The sequence below is a fragment of the Fistularia commersonii genome, chromosome 23 (assembly GCF_037954325.1).
Source record: "Fistularia commersonii isolate RoL2024-O1a breed Wild chromosome 23, RoL_Fcom_v1.0, whole genome shotgun sequence".
NCBI lineage: Eukaryota > Metazoa > Chordata > Actinopteri > Syngnathiformes > Fistulariidae > Fistularia > Fistularia commersonii.
Genome location: NC_141306.1, coordinates 3,154,742 through 3,176,082, shown reverse-complemented (window position 1 = coordinate 3,176,082; position 21,341 = coordinate 3,154,742). Strand labels below are relative to the sequence as shown.

At 42.2% G+C, this 21,341-nt stretch overlaps 2 protein-coding genes across 5 annotated transcripts; one reads left to right on the top strand and one right to left on the bottom strand.

Moving 5' to 3' along the window:
• Positions 1-369: 369 nt before the first annotated feature.
• Positions 370-20,702, bottom strand: sh3glb2b (SH3-domain GRB2-like endophilin B2b). 4 transcript variants are annotated; one of them, XM_086170947.1, is made up of 12 exons: positions 20,551-20,702; positions 18,813-18,954; positions 16,545-16,673; positions 12,224-12,357; positions 11,863-11,955; positions 9,252-9,314; positions 7,521-7,583; positions 6,854-6,877; positions 6,663-6,752; positions 5,936-6,036; positions 3,024-3,252; positions 376-2,844 (listed from the first exon to the last, which is right to left on the bottom strand). In XM_086170947.1, the coding sequence occupies exons 1-12, from the start codon at positions 20,611-20,613 to the stop codon at positions 2,737-2,739; spliced, it is 1,239 nt and encodes a 412-aa protein (XP_086027073.1). In that variant the 5' UTR covers positions 20,614-20,702; the 3' UTR covers positions 376-2,736. The 4 variants fall into 4 exon arrangements, with proteins under 4 accessions (XP_086027070.1, XP_086027071.1, XP_086027072.1 ...); XM_086170944.1 differs by lacking the exon at positions 7,521-7,583 and having other exon boundaries at positions 370-2,844; XM_086170945.1 differs by lacking the exons at positions 6,854-6,877; positions 7,521-7,583 and having other exon boundaries at positions 370-2,844.
• LOC147220645 (protein BTG3-like) lies at positions 14,504-15,268 on the top strand. Its single transcript, XM_086170088.1, has 3 exons — positions 14,504-14,676; positions 14,769-14,906; positions 15,034-15,268. The coding sequence occupies exons 1-3, from the start codon at positions 14,504-14,506 to the stop codon at positions 15,266-15,268; spliced, it is 546 nt and encodes a 181-aa protein (XP_086026214.1).
• Positions 20,703-21,341: the final 639 nt, after the last annotated feature.

Sequence of the window (21,341 nt, the reverse complement as noted above, 5' to 3'; positions counted from 1 at the left end):
TATGCCCGGGGTAAAATGGAACACCCCTGCATTTTTTTTTTTTTTGTTTTTTTCAAGAGACAACTTGTCACAAGAAAGTTGAAAGTAAAACCTGGAATTCTGCTTCTCAATATTAGTTTCTCTAGACTATAACCAAATGAATAAAAATGTTTAAACACATGATTAGGTGGGTTCTCTGTTCGAACAAAACTGCTTTTTTCTGATAAAATGCACCCGCAGTCTCTAGTTGAAGAGCCGAAAAAGGAGGGGAAACGTCTTCAAGGGAAGAAAAATCAGCTCCAGTTGCGACGAGAAGAAGAATTTGACAAGAACTGCGTATGACCTCGCTGACTGATACGGATAAATTCAAGTGCAAACAAAAACAAAACAGACGTTAACACACATCCACGTTTATTGCACTGTGAACAGAGACAGCTGTGTTGCTAATTGACATCAGGGTTATCAGAAAACACACACACACACACTCAGAAACGGTCACAATCCAACATGTGAGGGGGGCAGCACTTTGTTTGGAAGCCCACTCCTGTTGCCATGGTTACATTCACGTCATGTTTAGTTTGCTACAGAGGGAGGTTTGGTCAGAGGGTCATGTGAGTCCTGCAAAAATTTGCTTTCCTTGTATCTGCTGACGCGATCACTGTCTCAAACAATTTGGGAAAAATAAAAATAAATATTACAGCTCTGGTTATATTAGAATGTTAAAAACAAACAAACGATATGATTTATTACGGAAATGTGGTGAGGTCAATGACTCCCATCACAGAAAGCCAGATGGAAACTACATAAAGGAGATTAGAAAAAGATAATTATCAAAATAGCGACAAAAATTGCAATTCGTGCCAGAATGTGGTACATGTCAAGTAACACCTTTTTTTTTTTAATCAACTTGGGAATCATATTTAAAGGTAAAATTAAATTTTATGAATTTAATTCCAAAACTGTCCCAAGGTGAACCTCCCTTTACTGACACAGGCATAAAACTTTTTAGCTTATTATTTTAACGCGTCTTCTTCAGGTAGTGCGAGGAAAGGACGAATCTGAATTTCAAATTCGCAAAGAAAATTAATTATTTTCAATAAGTCATTGTGTTTTTTTGGACTTCCTTCACGAGAATAATTTGTGATTGTTCAGCAAGAGATGCAAGACCCAGAAGAAAAGGGCCGATACCAAAATGCGTAATAAGGATTAATCACAAACTACATCCTCATCAGGATTTACGATTCAATTTTTAATCCACGTTCTAGGGACTATAAATAGAAGGAAACCCCCCAAAAATATAATAATAAAATATAATATGGCTACACCTCTCACACCTCAGGCCAGGTATCAATTATTATAAAACAAACAAGCGTCATTCCTTTTTTAAATCGGTTCGTTTGTTTCAGAAATTCTCGCGTATTTGAAACTGCGATGAAAATGAATCTCTTAACACCCACTCTGGGAGGAACACATAAAAACCATTTCACAACTCAAACTCTCCTTTTGTATTTATTTGTTAGTTTAACATGAATCATTACATCATTCCGATCACTTCTAACGGAAGGCGAGGCTCATCTGTGGCGGCGTGACAAAACACCGCCTGTCCGAACAGGTCACGTTTTAACGATAAATCCACAAAAAAAAAAAAAAAAAAAGAAAAAAAAAAGAATAAATTAAAAAAAAAAAAAAAAAAAAAAGGTTAATAGTACAACAGCAAGAGTGCACACCATAAATGTATTATTTCAGTTCTATTCAGAGTTGAGGGCCTTCCCTGAATCCTTTCTCAGCAGATGATAAGATGCTCTACGTAGCGGAGAGATTTAACATGAGGTTAAACATGATTTAACATCAAGCTACACAAATCTAAAATGAATCCATGATTCATTTTAGCCTTGCAACGTCGCTGCACGATAAGGAACGCAGTTTCGCGGTAACCTATTCTCATCCCTGTGCCATCGGCTAAAGATTTTTTTTAAGCATCTTTTTTTCTTCTTGCAGGCGTTGCGCGCCCGACAGCAGCTTATTGCACACGGTGACGGTGAGAAAGCGGTCACGACATGAAGCGTCGGGCGAAGAACTGTTGAAGCTGAAAAATAACTCAGAAAAAAAAAAAAAAAAAAAAAAACAAGCATAAAATGATATTTGCTCCTGATCTAAAACAAAGAATGAAACCGTCGAACAAAACAACGTTTGCTGTGTTACAAAGTCTCCTCCCCACTTGGAACCTGTTTCTTCCAAGTTGTGTTTGATTCCCCAAGTGGGAACCTCGGCACCATCATTCCTGTTGTGTCATCACTCGATACTTGTTTGCCCACGCAGCTTCTCTGTAGTCGTCATCTTTTTAAGCGCCTTTTTTCTTGCTTCTGTTTTGAACTGAACTGACTTTTCAAGCCCTGACTCACACCTTGAGTATTTCAAAAACCCGGGGCGGCGTCGCTGCAACGGATCGAGAGGAACAAAGCGGAACCTGATAAATCCAGGTTAACTTTGCCAACCTACACAGTGATTCAGATAACCGTTTTCCCCCCGTATCTGCCTTTTCTGTTAGTAGTTGTTCAATACTTCAAACTGCGCTGTTAGAAAAAAAAAAAAAAGGGGGAGGAAAATAAATGCTGGCGTGACCTAAGCTGCTGTCGCGGCGGTTTCCTCCGGCGTCTTTCGTGGATAGGAAAAGGGTTTCAGAAGACCGTAGTTCAAAAAAAAAAAAAAAAAAAAAAAAAAGCACGAGAGACGCGTGGATGAGGACGGAGCATCCCATTAGCTCAGCAGTTCCAGGTAGGTGACGGGGACTTTTCCCTTCTCGTTGCCCCGCTCGCCTACCAACCAGTCGGGGTCCATCCCTGGTACGGTGTAAACGGTGATGAGCTGAGAGAAGATGGACAAAAAAAATCAAGACGTTGTGAGAAAAGCAGGGGTCAAGAAAATCACCTGTTATTTAAAAGCGTCCGCAGACCCAAATGTTTGAGGGTCGGTCTTCCGATATGACAAAGCAGGTTGGGTTCGGATGAAGCGAAATGTAAAATAACATCATCCTACATCCGTACCTCATCGGCCAGAAGCGACAGCTCGCTCGCGTCGTGGGCGTCGTAGTCGTACAAGACCTTGGCCTTCCTGGTTCCCGTTACGGGAAGCTGCATCTGTTCCACCGGCAGCGTGCTGGGATTGTGGTTTGAGGAGGGGTGGACCGGAGATAACTGGCCGGACGGGAAAGTAGAGGAGACGGGGTCGGGGCAGGAAGCGGATTGCTGGGCGGGTCCGGCGGTGTTTGCACATCTGCAGCGGAGACGCAGGAAGGTCAAGAATATCTGAAACAGATTCGTTTTCTACTTGTATTCTACTTGTGTTCCAAACCGCGAGGACGCGACAAAACTGGCATAATTGGTAAACAAACACAAGCGCATTTTGGGAATGTTTTGTCCGTTCAGCAGTAATTCTTCTCACGGGCCGAAACGGTTTCTGAAAGGAGTTCGGCGATATCGCGCTGCAGTTGAAGGATGTTGCATTTATTTCTCCTTTTACCTGCCACTTATCGGTTCAAGGTGAAGTTTGGGACGACGTCGGGGTTCAGCTCTGGTTTTCAGGGGCGAAGGACAGGCAACTCAAACCATGAATCTCCATGAGGTTTGCAGATGACATTGTGAGCAGGTGGAGGTGCGGAGATCATGACCAAACTCTGCTGTCTTTTTTTTTTTTTTTATCCTTGTCGTTGCTATTTATACTGTCTATCTTTATACATTCTTCTTCTTCTTTCAGCTTTTCCCTTCAGGGAAACAGCGAATCAACCTTCTCCATCCAACCCTATTCTCTATATCCTCCTCTCTCACACCAACTACCTTCATATCTTCTCTCGCTACGTCCATAAATCTTCTCTTTTGTCTTCCTCTAGACCTCCAATTCCAGCATCCGTCTACCAATATATTCACGATCCCTCCTCTGTGCACGAGCAAAACATCTAACGTGCACTGTTCCTCTGATAGACTCATCCCTGATCCTCTCCATCCTGGTCACTCCCAAAGAGAACCTCAACATCTTCATCTCTGCAACCTCTAGTTCTGCCTCCTGTCTTTTCGTCTACTTATATACATTATTTATTCTGTTGTTAAGTTTTGGTTGTCTATTTTTTCACCCTTACTGTTCCATTGTTATCCACTCTTATCCCCGACGTTGTTGTTCTCCCTGCTGTCCTCTAACTGTCTCTTTATTTATATTTACATTCATATTTATTTTTGACGCTACAGCCGTTCAATGCTGTGACAAAAGAACTTCCCCCATATCAGGGCTCGGCAACCCGTAACACCCATTTGGACCCGGTTTCCTCGGAAAAGAAAACACCGGGAGCCGCGATCGCTTTTTGACGTCTTAAAATAAAGGTATCGCTGTATATATTGCTTTTTACTACCTTTACACTTTGTATAAACAAGTGTGTCGTGTGTCGCTTCTGAAATTCACAAAGTATTACAGAGAAAATTAGGTTTTATTTATGTAATGAACTCATTTTGAGCTTTCAGAGCGTTCAGCGGAGCCTTGACCCGAATTTTAAAAATAAATCGGAAAAAAAAAATCACTGTGTCAGTAAACAATAAAAAATAAATATTTGCAAAATATCTTCATAAATATTTATTTCACCTGGTTTATGGGACTTTTCTTGAACTTCTGCGCACGGCATCTGCAAATCGGGACTTTACCGGCTTCCGCGAGTGTGTTATTTTGAGCGGCGAAAAATAATAAATGTAATTTTATGTAATATTTCAAGATCACGATAATCTTCCAACTTCGAACTAAAAGTTAAAAAAAGGAATTAACACAAATGAAATATTCTTCAATTAAATATTCATAATTTATTTTCCCAATCCAGTGTAAAGATGACAGAGCCGCGGGTTGCCGACCCCTGACCTTTGGGGATCCATAAAGTTTATCTAATCTGATGCTCTAGAAAGGAGAGGAAATACTGACAAATACTGAGGCAGAGCTGGAGGTCACAGAGATGCAGATGCTGAGGTTCTCTTCGGGAGTGACCAGGATGGATCGGATCAGGAATGAGTCCATCATGTTGGATGTTTGGGAGGCCGGGCTGAGAGGGTTCGCTCGTGTCCAGAGGAGGGATGGTGAATACCGTCATTTCCGGACTATTGAGCGTACTTGAATAGAAGCCGCACCGGTTTTGTCCTAATCCGGCTGATCGCGGTTTTCGTCTTTAGTCCCACGCTCTAAAACCATTAAAGTCGTCTTCTTTGATGTGGAAACTGAACAACCTCAGAGTTTCACGGTAATTTCATCTATCCGCTGTGACCAGGCTAAATGTTTTTGGAAGACCAAAGAGAAGATTTATGGATGGAGTGAAAGCGGACGTGAAGTTATTTTAGTGTGGGAGGAGAGGATACAGAGAAAAAGTTGTAGCGAGCCCTGAGGGGAAAAGATGAATCCCCCGGCCGCTGCTGATCCATCCGTTTGGACCCGCCGTGACGACGCGACTCTCGAAAGCAGCGGGATCGGCTTCGTGCAAGGGATTCCCCTGAGACTGCAAATCCGCCGCGCTCCATAATGATTCAAAGAAAATTGCAGCTACCGCTATGGACTTATGAACTTTAATTCGCCTCACGTCCTGTTTCAGCAGGGGACTGTGACTAATCTACAAAGACTAGAAGGACTCCGTTCATTCATAAAAGAGACGTGACTCACTCAACCCCAGAACTAATCCAAAATCTCCTCCACCTGTCCTTTGAACTGCACATCTGGAAGCGAAAGACCGACCTCATCGTTCGGCCTGCCATTCCAAACCCTGCTGCCACGTCCGGACATCTTTTCTAAAAAATAAAGCGGACGCCTCTTCCCAACACCCCCTCTCTGAGTGATGGTCTTCATCTTCAGTAAAAAAGCGAGTGCTGAAATACCGAAAAAGCGCTGTAGAAACAATGTTTTGTTTTTTTTTTCTCCCCCCCCCTCCCAGGACGCTCACCTGCTGAGCTCCCTCTGCAGCTCCTGCATGTAGTGGTGACACTGGGCGTAGTAGGTGGCCTGAGCTTCGGCGAAATCGCGCAAACAACGCTGGTGGTTCAGCTGCGGGGGGGGGAGGGGAGGGCGTTGAACATTTTTAAAAAATTAATTTCTAATTATTTTTTCAATTTTTTATTAATAATTATTTTTCTCTTATTTTTCTCCGATAGCCTAATCCAGGGGAGGGAAATTATTTTGGCTGGTGGGCTATATTTCTTTTTTTTTTTTTTTTTAAGCGCGGGCCAACTCGGTATCATGTAAATTATACAAAATAAAAATGACAATTTCAATATTTATATTTTTTCGGCATTTTTATTTCAACTTTAAAATGATTAATGATCGTATAAATGCATTATTTTGTATGTACTCAATTATACAAAATTAAACAAAAGGAAAAAATAAGGTCGCTTCTACATTCAATATGGATTGAAAACGCTTACTGAAATATTAAAAGCAATAGTTTGACGGGTCGGATAAAGAAGGAAAACGAGCCGAATGTGGCCCGTGAGCTGTAATCCCTCCCGTCAACGTTTAGCTTCAATCACGAATAAAAGTCTCGTCGTTTTATAAATCTTTTCCATTCATGATCCCTTTTTTTTTTTTTTTTTGATAAGCAAGAATGACAAGAAATTACAAGCGAAGAAGACATTTGGTGAAAGAACCAGCCACAAAGTCAGGTTTGGACTCACTTGCGTGCTGCTGATCCCCTCCAGCAGCAGTCTGGTCACCTCCGCCTGCCGGTCGAACTCCGTCTGAGCGACGCGGAGCTCGTGCTCAGCCTGCAGATGGAGGCGACAAGAGACAGAGAGGCGGGGTATCTCAGGGGCGCCGTGAGAAAACGGGGGGGATTTTGGGCAAACAAGTCTCGGAGGGTACTTACTTTGTCCACTTCCTCACTCAGCAGCTGAGAGACGGACAGAGAGGATGAGCGAGAGCAGGAAAAAAACAAACGATTACCGACTAAATGTCCCTTGAGGAAACATGAGGCGAACGTAACGGTGCATGCTTTTCAAATTACGCTATGAAGAAAAAAATAAATAAAAAAAAAAATTAAAAATCACATCAGCGATGTCTGAATACTGCATTCATTTGAAAAGTATTCAGCGCCGGGGAATGTATTTATACCGCACTTTCCCCAAGCTTGGCGAAGGAGAACAGATAAATGGCGTCAGCTGGACGACTGCTTTCCGATAAGCCTTTTTGGACGAAAGTTGTGTAAACAGGCGCGGTCACTCAGCTAAAGCATCTGCAAAAACTTGGGAGAAAGTACCTCACAAGTGCGAAATAAGTCCTTGTGAATCTGTTTTATGTCAACAGTGAATTTACTGCACACACTTGGTTTGCGGTTTGCGGTTTGCCATGAGCCTTGGGGTCTGCGCGCTCAACAGCGCCCCCTTGTGGCGAAAAGGAGCAACGCGGTCCTTTCTTTCCCCGTTTGGGATCTCCGTCTCATCATCATGGGGGGGTTGGGGAAAAAAAAAAACCTACCACATTTCTACGTGCACGTCTACCACAGTGTCACAAAACAACACTGACAGTTTTACAACCTTGCTCTGTCGGTGCACACCGGGATCGCCCTCCGCATCCCAGTTCTCCCAGTCGTCACGCAGCTGCCTCGGGCGACGTAAACAAGACATGCTAATCATCCACAACCCGTCCACGTCCGTGCACGCAAACAGGTCGGGACTTCTCCGCCGCTGGGCTTTCCCTTCCTCTCTGAAGTTCTGACTTGTTTTTCTACATCCCGTGATGCCACTTCCCCGCGTCATTGTTATGAATTTGGGCTCCGGGAAACCCAAAGTGTGTAAAAAAAAAAACCCGTGGGAAATTAAGACATTTCTACCTTTTGCAGGCAGATGTGATCCTACCTTTTTAAAAATAGCATCACGTTTGAGTGGGATGTGCTTTTTTGGGGGTCATTGTTATGAATTTGGGCTCCGGGAAACCCAAAGTGTGTAAAAAAAAAAACCCGTGGGAAATTAGACATTTCTACCTTTTGCAGGCAGATGTGATCCTACCTTTTTAAAAATAGCATCACATTTGAGTGGGATGTGCTTTTTTTTTTTTTTTTTTTTGCAATTAAATCAGAGCAAAGTCAAAAGTAAGAAGCTGGGTTGTTTAAATGCGGGTCCCGGCGTGGAGCTCACCGGGGACGCACATTTGCATGCTGTTTTGCACTTAAAAACGCTGGATTAGCACAGGTAAAGCGGCAAGTCATTTTCATGCACTTTCATTCCCTATTTGAAAAAAGGCCACAAAACCGATCAACGTGTTGGGGACCGTCTGATGCAAACCAGGTCCGGCTGCATCCTTCATCTCAAATGGGTCACAAAAATTTTAACGTGAGCTTTAATAAGTCGTAATTTCCTATAAGCTGCTACTTTTTTCACACGCTTTGAACACTGCAGGTAAAACAACACTGCGGCTGATTAATGGACTTCGCGCCACTAAAAACATTTAGTCTCGTCACATCGGACCGATGAAATGACGGTGAAATTCCGAGGCCGTTCGATTATGACACCGAAAAAGATGATTTTAACGCTTTTTGCGAGCAGGAGGAAAATGAAGATCGCGATCAGCTGAAGCAGGACAAAGCGGTGATAGAAAATGGATAGATGGACGGACTTTTCCTTGCGTTATTTATCATTAATCTTTTTCATCAGCCGTGTGACAGGCACTGTTCGGAAAAAAACATTTCCAATTTTATGTCTTTAATTAAAAGTTAAATAAAACGTATCTGTGTAAATATCTCATATTACAACGTGGACACCTGCGGCTTATAGTCAAGTGTGTCCTATATGTGTACACATATTTATTTAGCTATTCTCAGCTATTATGTATGTCTTTCATTAAAAGTTAAATAAAATGTATCTGTGTAAATATGTCATATTACAACGTGGACACCTGCGGCTTACAGTCAAGTGCATCCTATATGTGTACACATATCTATTTAGCTTTTTTTTAATCGGTACGGCTTATATTCAGGTACCTTCAATAGTCAGGAAATTACGGTATATTAAAGGATTAGTCATTTTCTGAAATACTGGCGGTTTATAACTACAAACTAATGAAAGGATATTCAGCTAGTCTGGAAGCAATTAGATGAATTCAAAACTGAAAAGTGCGACCTGGGTTTTCTTGAGTTCTAAAAAGCAGCGAGGCGTTTTTATCAATGAAATTTGGTTCGATATCAAGTTTGCTACTGCGCTGCCTTAGCGTGTTAGCCTAGCATCTGCGTTCGTACGCGCGCCGCCTGTGTTTGGTCGGGGAGTTCTTACCGCTGACGCACTGGCAGACAGAACATAATTTCGAGGCCTTGTCTCCTGAAAATCAGGTGCAGCCTGCAAACAAAAGCAGGGGGGGAAGGAGGGAACAGACATGGGCAGAGTCATGCATTTACACAGAACGGAGGAGCAAACAGGCTGCGAGTGTATAGTCATGCGCTGGAGCAAAATGTTGCAAGAGCACCGGCGGAAAGTATTCACGGGCCGACGGACGAGCCTCGCCGTGCCGTGCACAACTCGAGCACGAAGCCTGCAAGCATCCCGGCGTACACGGGCGCGTCGGGATGCTTGCAGGGTTAGCTAACGCGCAACCCTCTCCCTGGTGGCAGGAACGTTAAATGAACGGCGGATTTTGCATTATCGCCGCATGAGAATAGGCAGGGTCACCATGAATTGCAAATAATAGTAATCTATTTCATTTGAAACGAGTGGAGGTGTGAGATTGAATTCCTGATCTGGTCAGGAATTCATGGCGGTGTTATTTTGCCGTCTGTCCTTCCACGCGGAAAATGTAAACTTTTGCGGGCTTTTTCTTTCAGTAAATAGGAAAAAAAAAAAAGAGGATAACTTAGATTCATCCAAACGGTTAATAGATATACATTCCCGGAGAGGTTACTTGAACAAATCTTGATGATAAACCTTGGACACCCGACAGACTGGCAGACATATCAATCGATATGACTCATGATGGAAAAAGTGTTAGACAAAACATAATGTCGAGACCTAATTAAAAAAAAAAAAAAACTCACAACTCGGTGACAGACATAGAGACCAGCCTGTGCAGAGCACAGAAGTCATATTTCGCAATTTTTTCCATATTTAACAAAGACGTCCTGTCACTACAATCACAACAACCAACCGTTGAAGGTTTAATTAAAGAAAAAAAAAAAAAAAAAGAATTACAATAATCATGCAGATACAAGTTTCAAGTAATCGTAACGGCAAATTATTGTGACTGAGATTCCCTCATTCATTATTTATACCGCTCATACACTTTCACACGTGTTCATGTGTAAAGTGTGGAAATAGCAGTACTATAATTTCTGGACTATAAACCGATATATTTTTCCACATGCTTTGAACACGGCGCCGTAAACGACGACGCAATGAAACAATGAAATTACCGTGAAATTCTGAGGCATTAAAGACAACTTTAATGGTGCAAAGTAGGACAAAGCTGGGATAGAAAATGGATGGATGGGCTTTTCCTTGTGTTATTTATTATGAATCTTTTTCATCATCCGTGTTGCTGGTCAGAAAGAAGCATTTTCAGTTTGTGTATTATCTTATTTTCCATCTAACCTTATTCTCTGTATCCTCCTTTCTCACGACGTCCATAAATCATTTTCTTTGGTTTTCCTCCAGACCTCCTGCCTTGCAACTCAGAATCCAGAATCTGTCTACAAAAATTTTTTTTTCTCTCTGTGCATGACTCAACCGTCCCCGTCTGGCTTCTCCGACCGTCTCTCCAAATCATCTAACATCTGGATGTTACTGGTATGTATTAATTTTAGTTGAAAAAGTGTTTCTTTGTGACATCTTTCTGTGTAAACAGAACAGCATGGATTTACAGACCGATATATGGACACATATTTATCTAGTAATTCATTTTTAGCCGCTGCGGCTTCTATTCAGGTGTGTTCAATAGTCCAGAAATTACGGTAGTGGTTTCATCTTTACACTGCGGCTCCGAGTGGCTTGGGAAAATAAATTCTAAATATTTAACTGAAGTGTATTTCATTTGTGTTAATTCCTTTTTTTTTATACTTTTAGTTCTAAGTTGGAAGATTATTGTGATCTTGAAATATTAAATTAAACAATATTTATTATTTTTCGCCACTCAAAATAAACGTCACGCTCGCGGAAGCCGGTATACCCGAAATAAAGTCCCGATTTGCAGATGGCGTGCGCAGAAGTTCAGGAGCAGAAGTCCCAGAAACCAGGAAAAATAAAAAAATTATGAAGATATTTTGCAAATATTTATTTTTTATTGTTTACTGACACAGTGATTTTTTCCCGATTTATTTTTAAAATTCAGGTCAAGGCTCCGCTACACACTCTGAAAGCCCAAAATGAGTTCATTACACAAATAAAATTTAATTTTCCCTGTAATACTTGATGAATTTCAGAAGCGACACACTTGTTTATACAAAGTGTAAAGGTAATAAAAAGCAATATAAACAGCGGGACCTTTATTTTAGACGTCAAAAAGTACTTGCGGCTCCCAGTGTTTTCTTTTTTTCTTTGGGTGTTAAGGGTTGCCGACCCCTGTCCTAGTTAGAGATAAGTGTCTGTGTGTGTGTGTCTGTGTCTGTGTGTGTGTGTGTGTGAACCACCAAGAGGTTCAAATGGTGGAGCAACAAAACAGGAAACTGCAAAAAAAAAAACTGTCATAAAAGAAGAGAAACGAAGCGTGTCGATGCATATTTAACACCGTCGCCTTGTGAATTCCATCTCACAAACGTTCGCAAACCGTCCCGCTGACGCACAGGAGTCAAACAGCGCCGCCGTCTGGCTGATACTTGTAATCGCTGTGAAAAATAGGCGTCGGTATCCTCCGCCTGTCAGGGGAAAGCGGCGGCGGAGAGGCGACGGTGAAACTCACCGCTGCTTTGGCCTCGGCCTGCTTGGCTTTCTTCAGACGGGCTTTGCAGACGTCCAGGTCCAGCCGCCGGTTCTCCAGAAGCCGCCGCTCTTTCTGTGGACGACAGGAAATAATCGTCCACGCGAACGAGCCGACGCGACGGCCTCGAAGCGGCGTGTCACATGGGGGTACAAATAATAACAATATCATTTTTTGCACGGGTAAATTAAATTAGTTTAAGGCGGACGTGAAACTGTACATTGAAAAATGATCACAAGATCCCATCAAGTGATGCTTTAAGCAGATGTTCACAACACACACACACACACAGGATATGCATATATGTAGCTGAGCACTTCTTCATGGCGAGCGTGGGACTTACTGAGATGGTCCTCCAGTCTCCTTCCAGGAAGTTGCGCAGAGGACCGAGGAAGGAGGTGGCTGAGGTCTGGAGGAACTCCCGCTCCGCTCCTCCCAGTCTTTTCTGGTACTCGCCAACTGTGATCAAGGTGCTCCCTGTGTCAGGACACACACACACACACACACACATATATGTGTGTTGATATGAGCACAAAACCACTTTCTGTTAAAAATATTTTTCTGGTGAAATTTTTCACGGTAAGAAGGTAGAAAGTTGCTTTTCAGAAAGTTTGCTATCACCTTTACTTTTTAGAAAGATGTTTAGACAAAAATGTAAATATGTGAAATGTTACACAATAAGTATCCTAATGTACACATGAAAAACTGCGGTGGTAAAAAATTAAAGAAAAAAATCCAAGAAATACAGGACTGTCTCAGAATATTAAAATATTGTGATAAAAGTTCTTTATCTTCTGTAATGCAATTAAAAAAAAAAAAAAAAATTTTTTCATGATATTCTCATATTTTGAATTTTCTTAAGATGTAAGTAATAATAAGCAATATTAAAATAATAAAAGGCTTGCAATATTTCAGTTGATTTGTAATGAATCCAGAATGTATGACATTTTTGTTTTTGTAATTGCATTACAGAAGATAAAGTACTTTATCACAATATTCTAATTTTCTGAGACAGTCCTGTACATTTAAGGATCAGCGATGCTGTTTTAGGTTACTTTTGTTTTTTTTTTTTTAGTCACAGCAAGACAGAATATCTTGCAATCAATGGAAAATCATTATGAAGTGTTTGCTAATTTTTCAAGTGTTTTTCTTCGTCGTTCCGGGCCATTCGATCGATTCTCAACCGCGCCACCCCGAAAAAAAAACAAATCGAAAAGCATCTCTCTCATGCATTGTCACGGTCATCTCAAGTCCTGGTTATACAACATGGGTAGAATCAGCAGACTCTCTCGCTCTTCTTCAAGGGGAAGCCGTGATGGAACAAAGAGAAGAAGCGTGTGAGGTCGCCGCCGGGGAAACGGGAGGGAGCGACGCAAGGACTGAAAATCCCGTAAAGGCTGCCGTACTGTGAAATAAGCAGCTGTCAAGTCACACTGTGATAATTGTGCGGTAAAACAGGCTGGGATGCAGCTGTGATGTCACAAGGTTATGCTCAGTCATGTTGCTATGAATGAGCGGTTGGTTGTCATGGTGATGATAGGATCGCCGTTGTATGTACATCGCATCAAACTCCGGCGGGCCCGGGCTCGGACACGTGGATTTTCCGTCGGCGAGAAGAGCGGGCAAAGCGAATGTGCAGACTAACGGAGATGAACATTTTCGAGAAGAAATAATTTGCATATCGAATGAGGACAGATCTTCACATCCCTCAGGTAAAGGCACACGTTAGAATAGAAATAAACCAAAAATCATAAATATGATTCTGAATGACGGCTTTAAGTAAGCGGAAGTCTTGAACGCAAAAGAGGAAAATAAAAAAATGTATTTTGCAAACGCAGCTGTCGATCGCAGCGGAGTGATAGTTAAAACGGAGTTGGAAACCAATTACAAATTAAAATAAAAATGCAAAACTTGCACTGTAAACCATTGCTACTGCTTCTTTATTGAGATTTCCTCAGCAGTTGGCAACCAGAGGGATGGCCCCGTGGCTTCTGGCTGCACCCTCTGACATAAACCCTGATTAAAAAGGCCTGTTTGCACTTCATAGCCCAAACACAGCACACACACACACACACACACACAAACACCCTACTCTGCACAACTGCATCATCATCTTTGCAGGCATACAATAATCCCGCATTTTAAAATTCACGCCACACTTTTAGCCCGAATGCCCGCTGAAAGAGTTGTGTAAACACAATACACACACTGCATACTGCACCTAATAATCCCTGGTTTTAAACAAGGTGTGTAAAATAGGACCAGTAAAATCGCAGCAACGCTACTCCGTGGATGGAAAAGTATTGGCAAACCTAACAGGTAAAGAGGAATAATTGGGCAATATTGACAATAATTTGATCACAGTTCCATCCCAATCTACCTCTAAGTGGTCAGAAGGAAAAAAAATAGTGAGTTTTAAGCTCCCAATTGTTTATAATCCTGGGAAATCTGCATCTGTTTATGGCTTATTCATATTCCTAGCCCATCTTACACACTCGTCTTCAAGTAGTGAATGACAGTATTTTAGAAAACACCTTGCTTAGTAATACTCATTATTGACGCCCGCCTGATTGAAATCTCATACGACTTGCAGCGGCAAATGCGATTAATCACCTGGTGAAATATGAGGAGTGAAATAGCGGCTGCGGTATATTTCCTGACACGGCTGGCGGCGAAGAAAAACAGGACGGAGGCGCGCAAGATTGAGCTTTTTGCAGAGAGGCTGGCTGTGGCCCTGCAGGAGAAGTTCAGGGGCCACTGGTACCCCGACAACCCCAGCAGAGGACAGGCCTACAGGTACCCGCCCCTCCTGTCACTGATACCCCGAGGATTCACGAGGGGGTCTTGATTTTTTGAAAAGAAGGGTTCACCGCGTGAACGCTTTGCAGGTGCATTCGAGTGAACCTGGTCCAGAGAGAGGACCCGGAGCTGCTCCGGGCCTGCAGGGAAAGCGGGCTGAAGTACGGTGACCTTGGACTCCCCCTGGAGCTCACTCTGTGGGTGGACCCCGGGGAGGTCTGCTGCAGGTGAGGGGCGGCCCTGGGGATCACGGAAACCGATGCCATTTTTGGGGGCTTCGTCAGAGGCACGGTCGCTGACGGCTAGAAGAACTTTTTTTTTTTGTTTGTTTTGTTTTGTTTTTTTTCAATACAGGTACGGCGAGGACAATCCCTGCTTCTCGGTGGCCACGTACTCTTGCCACGATAACGACGACAGAGACGTGGCCAGGATGGTGACCAGCACCGTGGAGAGGGTGATGTCTGACTACCACTCGGGTTCCTCCTCCGATGAGGATGGCGTGCGCACTTTCGCACACTGCGCTTACCAGGTATCACACGGTACAACCCATAGCTCTCGCTGCCTCCGATACACTGGATCTGTTTATTGATTTTTGAGAGAAAAAAAGAACGACTTATGTCGCTCCTACAGCCAGTTGTTGTTGTCACAAACACCGATTTAGCCTAGCGTCAGCTACCACTGCAGACATACAACTCCACCTTCTACTGAACCTTGCTTGTTTCCCTCAAATTCTCACCAAATACCATAAAAAGGTCACACTGAACACGAACCACATCCTGGCCTCTTTAGATTCACTGAAAAACGATGCAAACCTTGTGATTTAATTGGTTATATTCGTGATATAACCGTTCTGGTTTTTAATTTTTTTTTTTTATGAAAAAGCGCGGCAAGTGTCTGGAAAACCTCAGAGCGATGCAGCGGGGTTTTTGTTTGTTTTTAACAGTAGCAAAATCAACACCCCCTTGCAATCCGGTTGCCACTTTATATACGCGTTCTTTTCGTTTTTCCATTTGGAGGAGCTGAATCCCGACGCTCCCGCCTGGTATCCGAAGACGGCGGTGGCAGAGAGAGGCCGTCTCCTTCCCCTGCACCATTCCAGCTTCTCTCCTCACATCAGAACCCCCCTCAGCTTCAGACAGAATGTTCGCGTCCCTTCAGGCAGTAAAGGGAGGCCTGGAACCTGGGACTTATAGTAAAAAAAGGGAAGTGGTACATTGCTCACAGTTGACATTAAAATCAAAGGTAACCTGAAGATGAGTGGCCAGGTTTTTTTTTTTTCTGTTTGGATACCAGGTAATCTGACACAAGATGAGTTTGCTTGCGGACGCGAATCACTTCCAGCGTGTTATTAAGATGAAACTACTGACTTTTCAAAATATAAAATGTTCCTCGCTGTTAGATTTCATTTCAGACGCACACCTCGGATCCGAGATGAGCGACGAGGCTACGAGATAAACCGGGTTTAACGTTCTTTTTAAAAGTCTCGTGTTTTTTTTTTTTTTTTTAATTTCCTTTAGTTGATGCATTCATGACCCAAAAAAATGATGGTAATTATGCCCTGCATGCATCTCTGTGCTCTGACAACACCCTAAAACACGATTAACAGTTATTCTATTTTTTCATTAAAAAAATAGATTTCAACTTTTTCAGCTATTTTAAAGCAATCTCTTGCTATTTTACCCTCACTGAGCTACAAACAGCCCTCATATTGAAGCCTGACTGGCCTTTCCCGTGGCCATGGCGACAGTCGACGCCGCGGGAAATAATCTGCTGGCGAGTTCCCCGAAGAGCGCGCGCCGTCCTGCAACTGATAACGTGCAGCTCATCTCACTCGCTGCAACACGATGCCTCGCACCCCCACTGACCGTATGGCGTGCCGGGGCCGAATTCGCCGGCGGCCTCCAGCATGTACTGGCCCAGCAGCTCGGCGTTGGTCGTCCTGGACGGAAGCTTCTTCTCCAGCTTGTCATAGATGAACTCCTCTATCCGAGCACCTGGACACAGGCGACAGACGGGTCGATGTGACGCTGCACATAGATTACTAAACTTTGAAAGTGTTACTAATAATTAGACCAAGTAGGACTCATATATTTACATTCATTCAGTATTGTTACTGGGAATAAGGAGACAAATTACTGTTGTGCAAACAAATTGAAAATACAAGAATAATAAGGATATAAACAAATCATGAGCTTTTGCTTTTTGGAGGAGGTGTGTATCTTTTTAATTCCTCTTCCCTCAGCCGCAGGGAGATCTTCAATCTTTGAGATGATGAGAACAACTTTATTAATCCCGAAGGAAATTGTTGTGCCGGAGTTTCAAGTAAAAACATAACAGTAATAGACAATAGTGAAAAGGAGGAAGAATAAGAAATATAATGAAATATAAATTGTCTTCGCTGTTAGCAGTAACTACAAAGATTGAAGATTCCCTGCGGCTGAGGGAAGAGGAATTAAAAAGTCTGATAGCCTCAGGTAGGAATAAAAAAAAATAGATAAATAAATTAAAAAAAGCAGTAGTTACTGCTTTTTTAGTTACAGTAGTAGCAGTAGTTACTGCTAACAGCTAAGACAATCTATATTTCATTATATTTCTTATTCTTCCTCCTTTCCACTATTATCTATTACTGTTATGTTTTTACTTGAAACTCTGGCACAACAATTTCCTTCGGGATTAATAAAGTAGTTCTCATCTCATCTCATCTAAACAAATCATGAGCTTTTGCTTTTTGTGCACGTAGCATTGGGAAACCAATTACCTTTTAATACAGATTCATTCACCTTTTTGCCGATTTAATTTTGCTAAATTATTGTTATATTTCGGTGTACTAAATTAGCAAATTTCAGAAAAATGTATGATTTTGACCAATGGCAGTCAGGAAATAAAACAAAGCTGATAAGAAACAAACACACAAAAAAAAAATAAAATGACGCTAATAAATGTCGCAAACTCCCGAGAGACGTGGTCGTGACTTACCGGTGTGATCAACTGGAGCATGAAGGGGTTAAAAAAATACAGAGAGTTAGACGTTTTTTTTTTAAGAGCTAGACAAGAAGGTTGGAGTGTGAGGAAGGGTCTCATTAAAAGCCATTCAAAACCAAATCTGGCTTCCAAAAGACCCCGGCCCTATCTGGGACACTGACCAGAACCCAAGCTATCCCTCTTTAAATACATAAAATAGTTCGGAGAAAGGCAATAATACAACAAACAAGGTAAACAAACGTATTTGAACTCTTTCTAGGGTGTAGAAAAACTTTCTTATAAACAATGAGAGAACATTTATTCTGTCATTGTATATTCTAAAGCGGGGGTCGGGAACTTTTTTGGCTGAGAACCATGAAAGCCACATATTTTAAAATACACTGGTCAGAAAAATAAAGGGAACTCTTAAACAACACAATGTAACTCTGAGTCAATAACACAAAGTGTTCACTTCGGAAGCAACACGGGTTCATTTTGACCTGTTTTAAGGACATTATATCAGCCTGTAGTGTGTTTTTCCACTTTCATTTTGAGTGTGACTCAAAATCCAGACCTCCATGGGTTAATAAATGTGATTTCCATTGATCATTTTTGTGTGATTTTGTTTTCAGCACATTTCAACTATGTAAAAAACAAAGCATTAAGTATATAGTATTCATTCAGATCTAGGATGTGTTATTTTTCTGTCTCCTTTCTTTTTTTGAGCAGTGTATATTTCTGTGAGAGCCATATCATATTTTTTAAAACTGAATAAAACTACATGTGTGAATTTTCAAGTGAGACCAACGATATTTAAGTACAATAAGTCTCTTGATTTATTAATTACGTTGTTACACGCACCGGATATTTTGAAGCAAATGTGGCATGGCGTGTCTTTAAGCGTCGCTTTATATTTGACATTTTGACAGCATGTATTAGACACACCACAGAACCTGCTCTCTCTAAAAAGACGAATTCCTCTGTCCATTTTTTTCTTTTTGCCATCGCCATTGAAGGGTTTGCTCTGCATCAATTAACAAGCTGACAATTTCATTGGAAGAAGGGAAGGTTACTTATTGACCCCACAACAACTTGTGTAGGCAGCCCCATTATCCAGTAAAAATAAAGAGTTTTGAAAATGTCAGCTAAGACTTATCTGCGAGGGAACTCACTTGGGTTGGGCTGCAGGAGCACCTCTGTTTGTCTCAGGATCTTCTCGGTCCAGTTCTTGGTGCTGTCGGCCCGAGCCAGCAGGTTCTCCAGGTGAGGATCCAGCTCGGTCTTCTCAGCCTGGCCCAACTTCTCCTCGGTGAACTAAGAAGCAGAGTCAGGCTCGGAGTCATAGCGCCCAGTAATATTTCACCTCGGGTCAATTTCAAGGCTTTCATTCCAACGTTTTTTTTTTTTAATTCTCTGTCTTGATCAGTTTATGTGCCATTTTGCTGTTTCTAAATTCATTTCTTGCTAATGTACTTCCAGTCCATTTTATTTATTTTCCATTTTACACTCCTGCCTTGTGCCCGGCCTCATTGTTCTGCAGGCCACATTTCCCCTGGTCGACATCCAAAAAGTAATGAGGTCTCATTGGGTTCATGATCGCTGTATCAAGTGATTCAGAGACGAGACCGAAATAATGCAACAGTGACTTTGCAACAGTGAAGGCAAAGAGCGAATCGCCGGACGAGCTACAATAACTATTGGCGTAAGGTAGACTACCATACATTTGTTGGTTAGCGAGATAAACACACACAAGAATGTCGCCAAGCAAGTTTTTCCTACTATGATATGTAAAAGATCTGGTGAAACAATCCAGACCAACTCTTTTCATTCATGTCTGTTTCTTTGACTGCTTTCTGTAAATCATGATAACATATTGTTATTGTTATAGTTATTGTTGTGCTGCCCCCAGTTAAGATATCCTTTTTTTTTAAATCCCACAATATTACATTGCATCCACTTGTGATCGGGTCATTGAGGGGTTGTTTTTGACAGGCGGTGTGAACAGGGCCCCCCAGCAGGACCAGCACCGGATCCCTACACGGTCAGAACCCACCCTGCTGGCATACGGTGTGGATGACCGACACCTCCCACAATTACAATATCCTTTTTTTAAATCCCACGATATTGATCTTAATGCACGTTGTGATTGTTTGGTGCATCCATTAGTGATCATGTCATTGAGGGGTTGTTTTTGACATACGGTCTGAACATGGCCTTCCCTGCTGCCAAACAGTGTGAATGATTGACAGCAATTACAGTTAAATGTCCCTATTTTGACTCCCATAATTTCAATATATCCTCCATAGTTATCACATACAACATTTTTCTGAACATTCATATTTATCTTGTATTAAAAGATAAACACAGACAAGGATATGTCCGAGAAAAACATGATTTTTGCCAGATGTTAATGCTCAAATGCTGGTCCTGACATGAGAAATAAGGGAGAAATGAGCAATAACATTTAAGCCGAATGATTCAGAATTCATCCATCAGGTTGGTGGGTGGAGTCGGCTTCTTATAAATACAGGATGGAACTGTGTTTTTAATGGGTTGCATCAAGTTACTGGTTTTCCTAAGCGAGTTTGGTGATATATCCGGCCGAGCACGGCTAGCATGTAGCCGAATGAGGAACATAACCAGGAAGGCGTTGTCGTGAAGCGGGTCGGTCACACGGTTGATGCACCCGTCACTGCCATCAATTATGGATCGAAGCAGGACAGTTTATCGGCTTATGAGGCCCCGCGGAGCTTCGGTTCTCGAAAAGACATCGGCGGGGGAGGGACAGGCGCAAACACCGCGACGAACGTCGTGGAAACCCCGGTGGAACGCCTTCTAAAATCGGTCGAATTCCTAGAAGACCTTCGCCAACCCATCCCCGCCCGTCCACCTTATTTTTTTTTTTTTTACCTGTACCGCCCGGGTGAAGAAGACCCCCGCGTCGGACGCCAGCTTTTTCACGTTGAAATCCATGACGCCGCACCGGAATGAGCACACGGACGGGACTCCTCGGTCGCTTCCCTGCCGCGGGGGATCCTCCGGGTCAGCTGAGAGGATGGAGCCGCAGGCGGGGACGCTAATCCGCTTCATAAGCTCGGAGCTCCGCTGTTAAACGCTGTGCGCTAGTCACGACGAGCCGCGCAAGTGCGCAAGTGCGGAACCGCGGCGTCGGGGCTGATGGGAAATGTAGTTCACATAGGAAATGTAGTCGTTGTAGTTGTACATTACATTAAATTACGCTTTTATCCAAAGCGACTTACAAAAAGTGCAATTCAATAACCGACGATCCAAAGTACCAGTAGTCGTTATTCGGAAGTCACCACTCCTCTGAATATTGTAATTCATTTTTATTTATGACCGCCTTTTTAAAACTGAAGGACACTTTAGGATAGAGAATAGTGGATGAAATGCATCACAATAATGCAAAAGTACATATTAATTTTATTCAAAAATATACATTCTTATTTTACTCACTTTGAATGTAAAATGAAATGCAAAAAAACAAAAATTAAAATATTTGTTTGTTGGAAATAAATAAATGAAAAGTTAAATTGAAATTTAGTGAAACTACATAGTAATGTCCCCGATATATTCATGAAAAACAATGAGTTGAGAATAATCTACAAAAATTCCAGAATAGCTAACAGACAGTTCTCCGGTTTTTAAATTTGAATTCTAATTGAGCAAATGAGAAACACACA

Bases quoted from the DNA above. Each gene is read 5' to 3' on its own strand.
- LOC147220645 (XM_086170088.1), top strand. From the start codon at position 14,504: ATGAGGAGTGAAATAGCGGCTGCGGTATATTTCCTGACACGGCTGGCG. The intron at 14,677-14,768 runs GTACCCGCCCCT...AACGCTTTGCAG, and splicing joins AGCAGAGGACAGGCCTACAG to GTGCATTCGAGTGAACCTGG. The intron at 14,907-15,033 runs GTGAGGGGCGGC...TTTTCAATACAG, and splicing joins CCCGGGGAGGTCTGCTGCAG to GTACGGCGAGGACAATCCCT.
- sh3glb2b (XM_086170947.1), bottom strand. From the start codon at position 20,613: ATGGATTTCAACGTGAAAAAGCTGGCGTCCGACGCGGGGGTCTTCTTC. The intron at 12,358-16,544 runs GTCAGTGGGGGT...GTCCTGACACAG, and splicing joins CGGCCCCGGCACGCCATACG to GGAGCACCTTGATCACAGTT. The intron at 7,584-9,251 runs GTAAGAACTCCC...CGCCCGAGGCAG, and splicing joins TGTCTGCCAGTGCGTCAGCG to CTGCGTGACGACTGGGAGAA.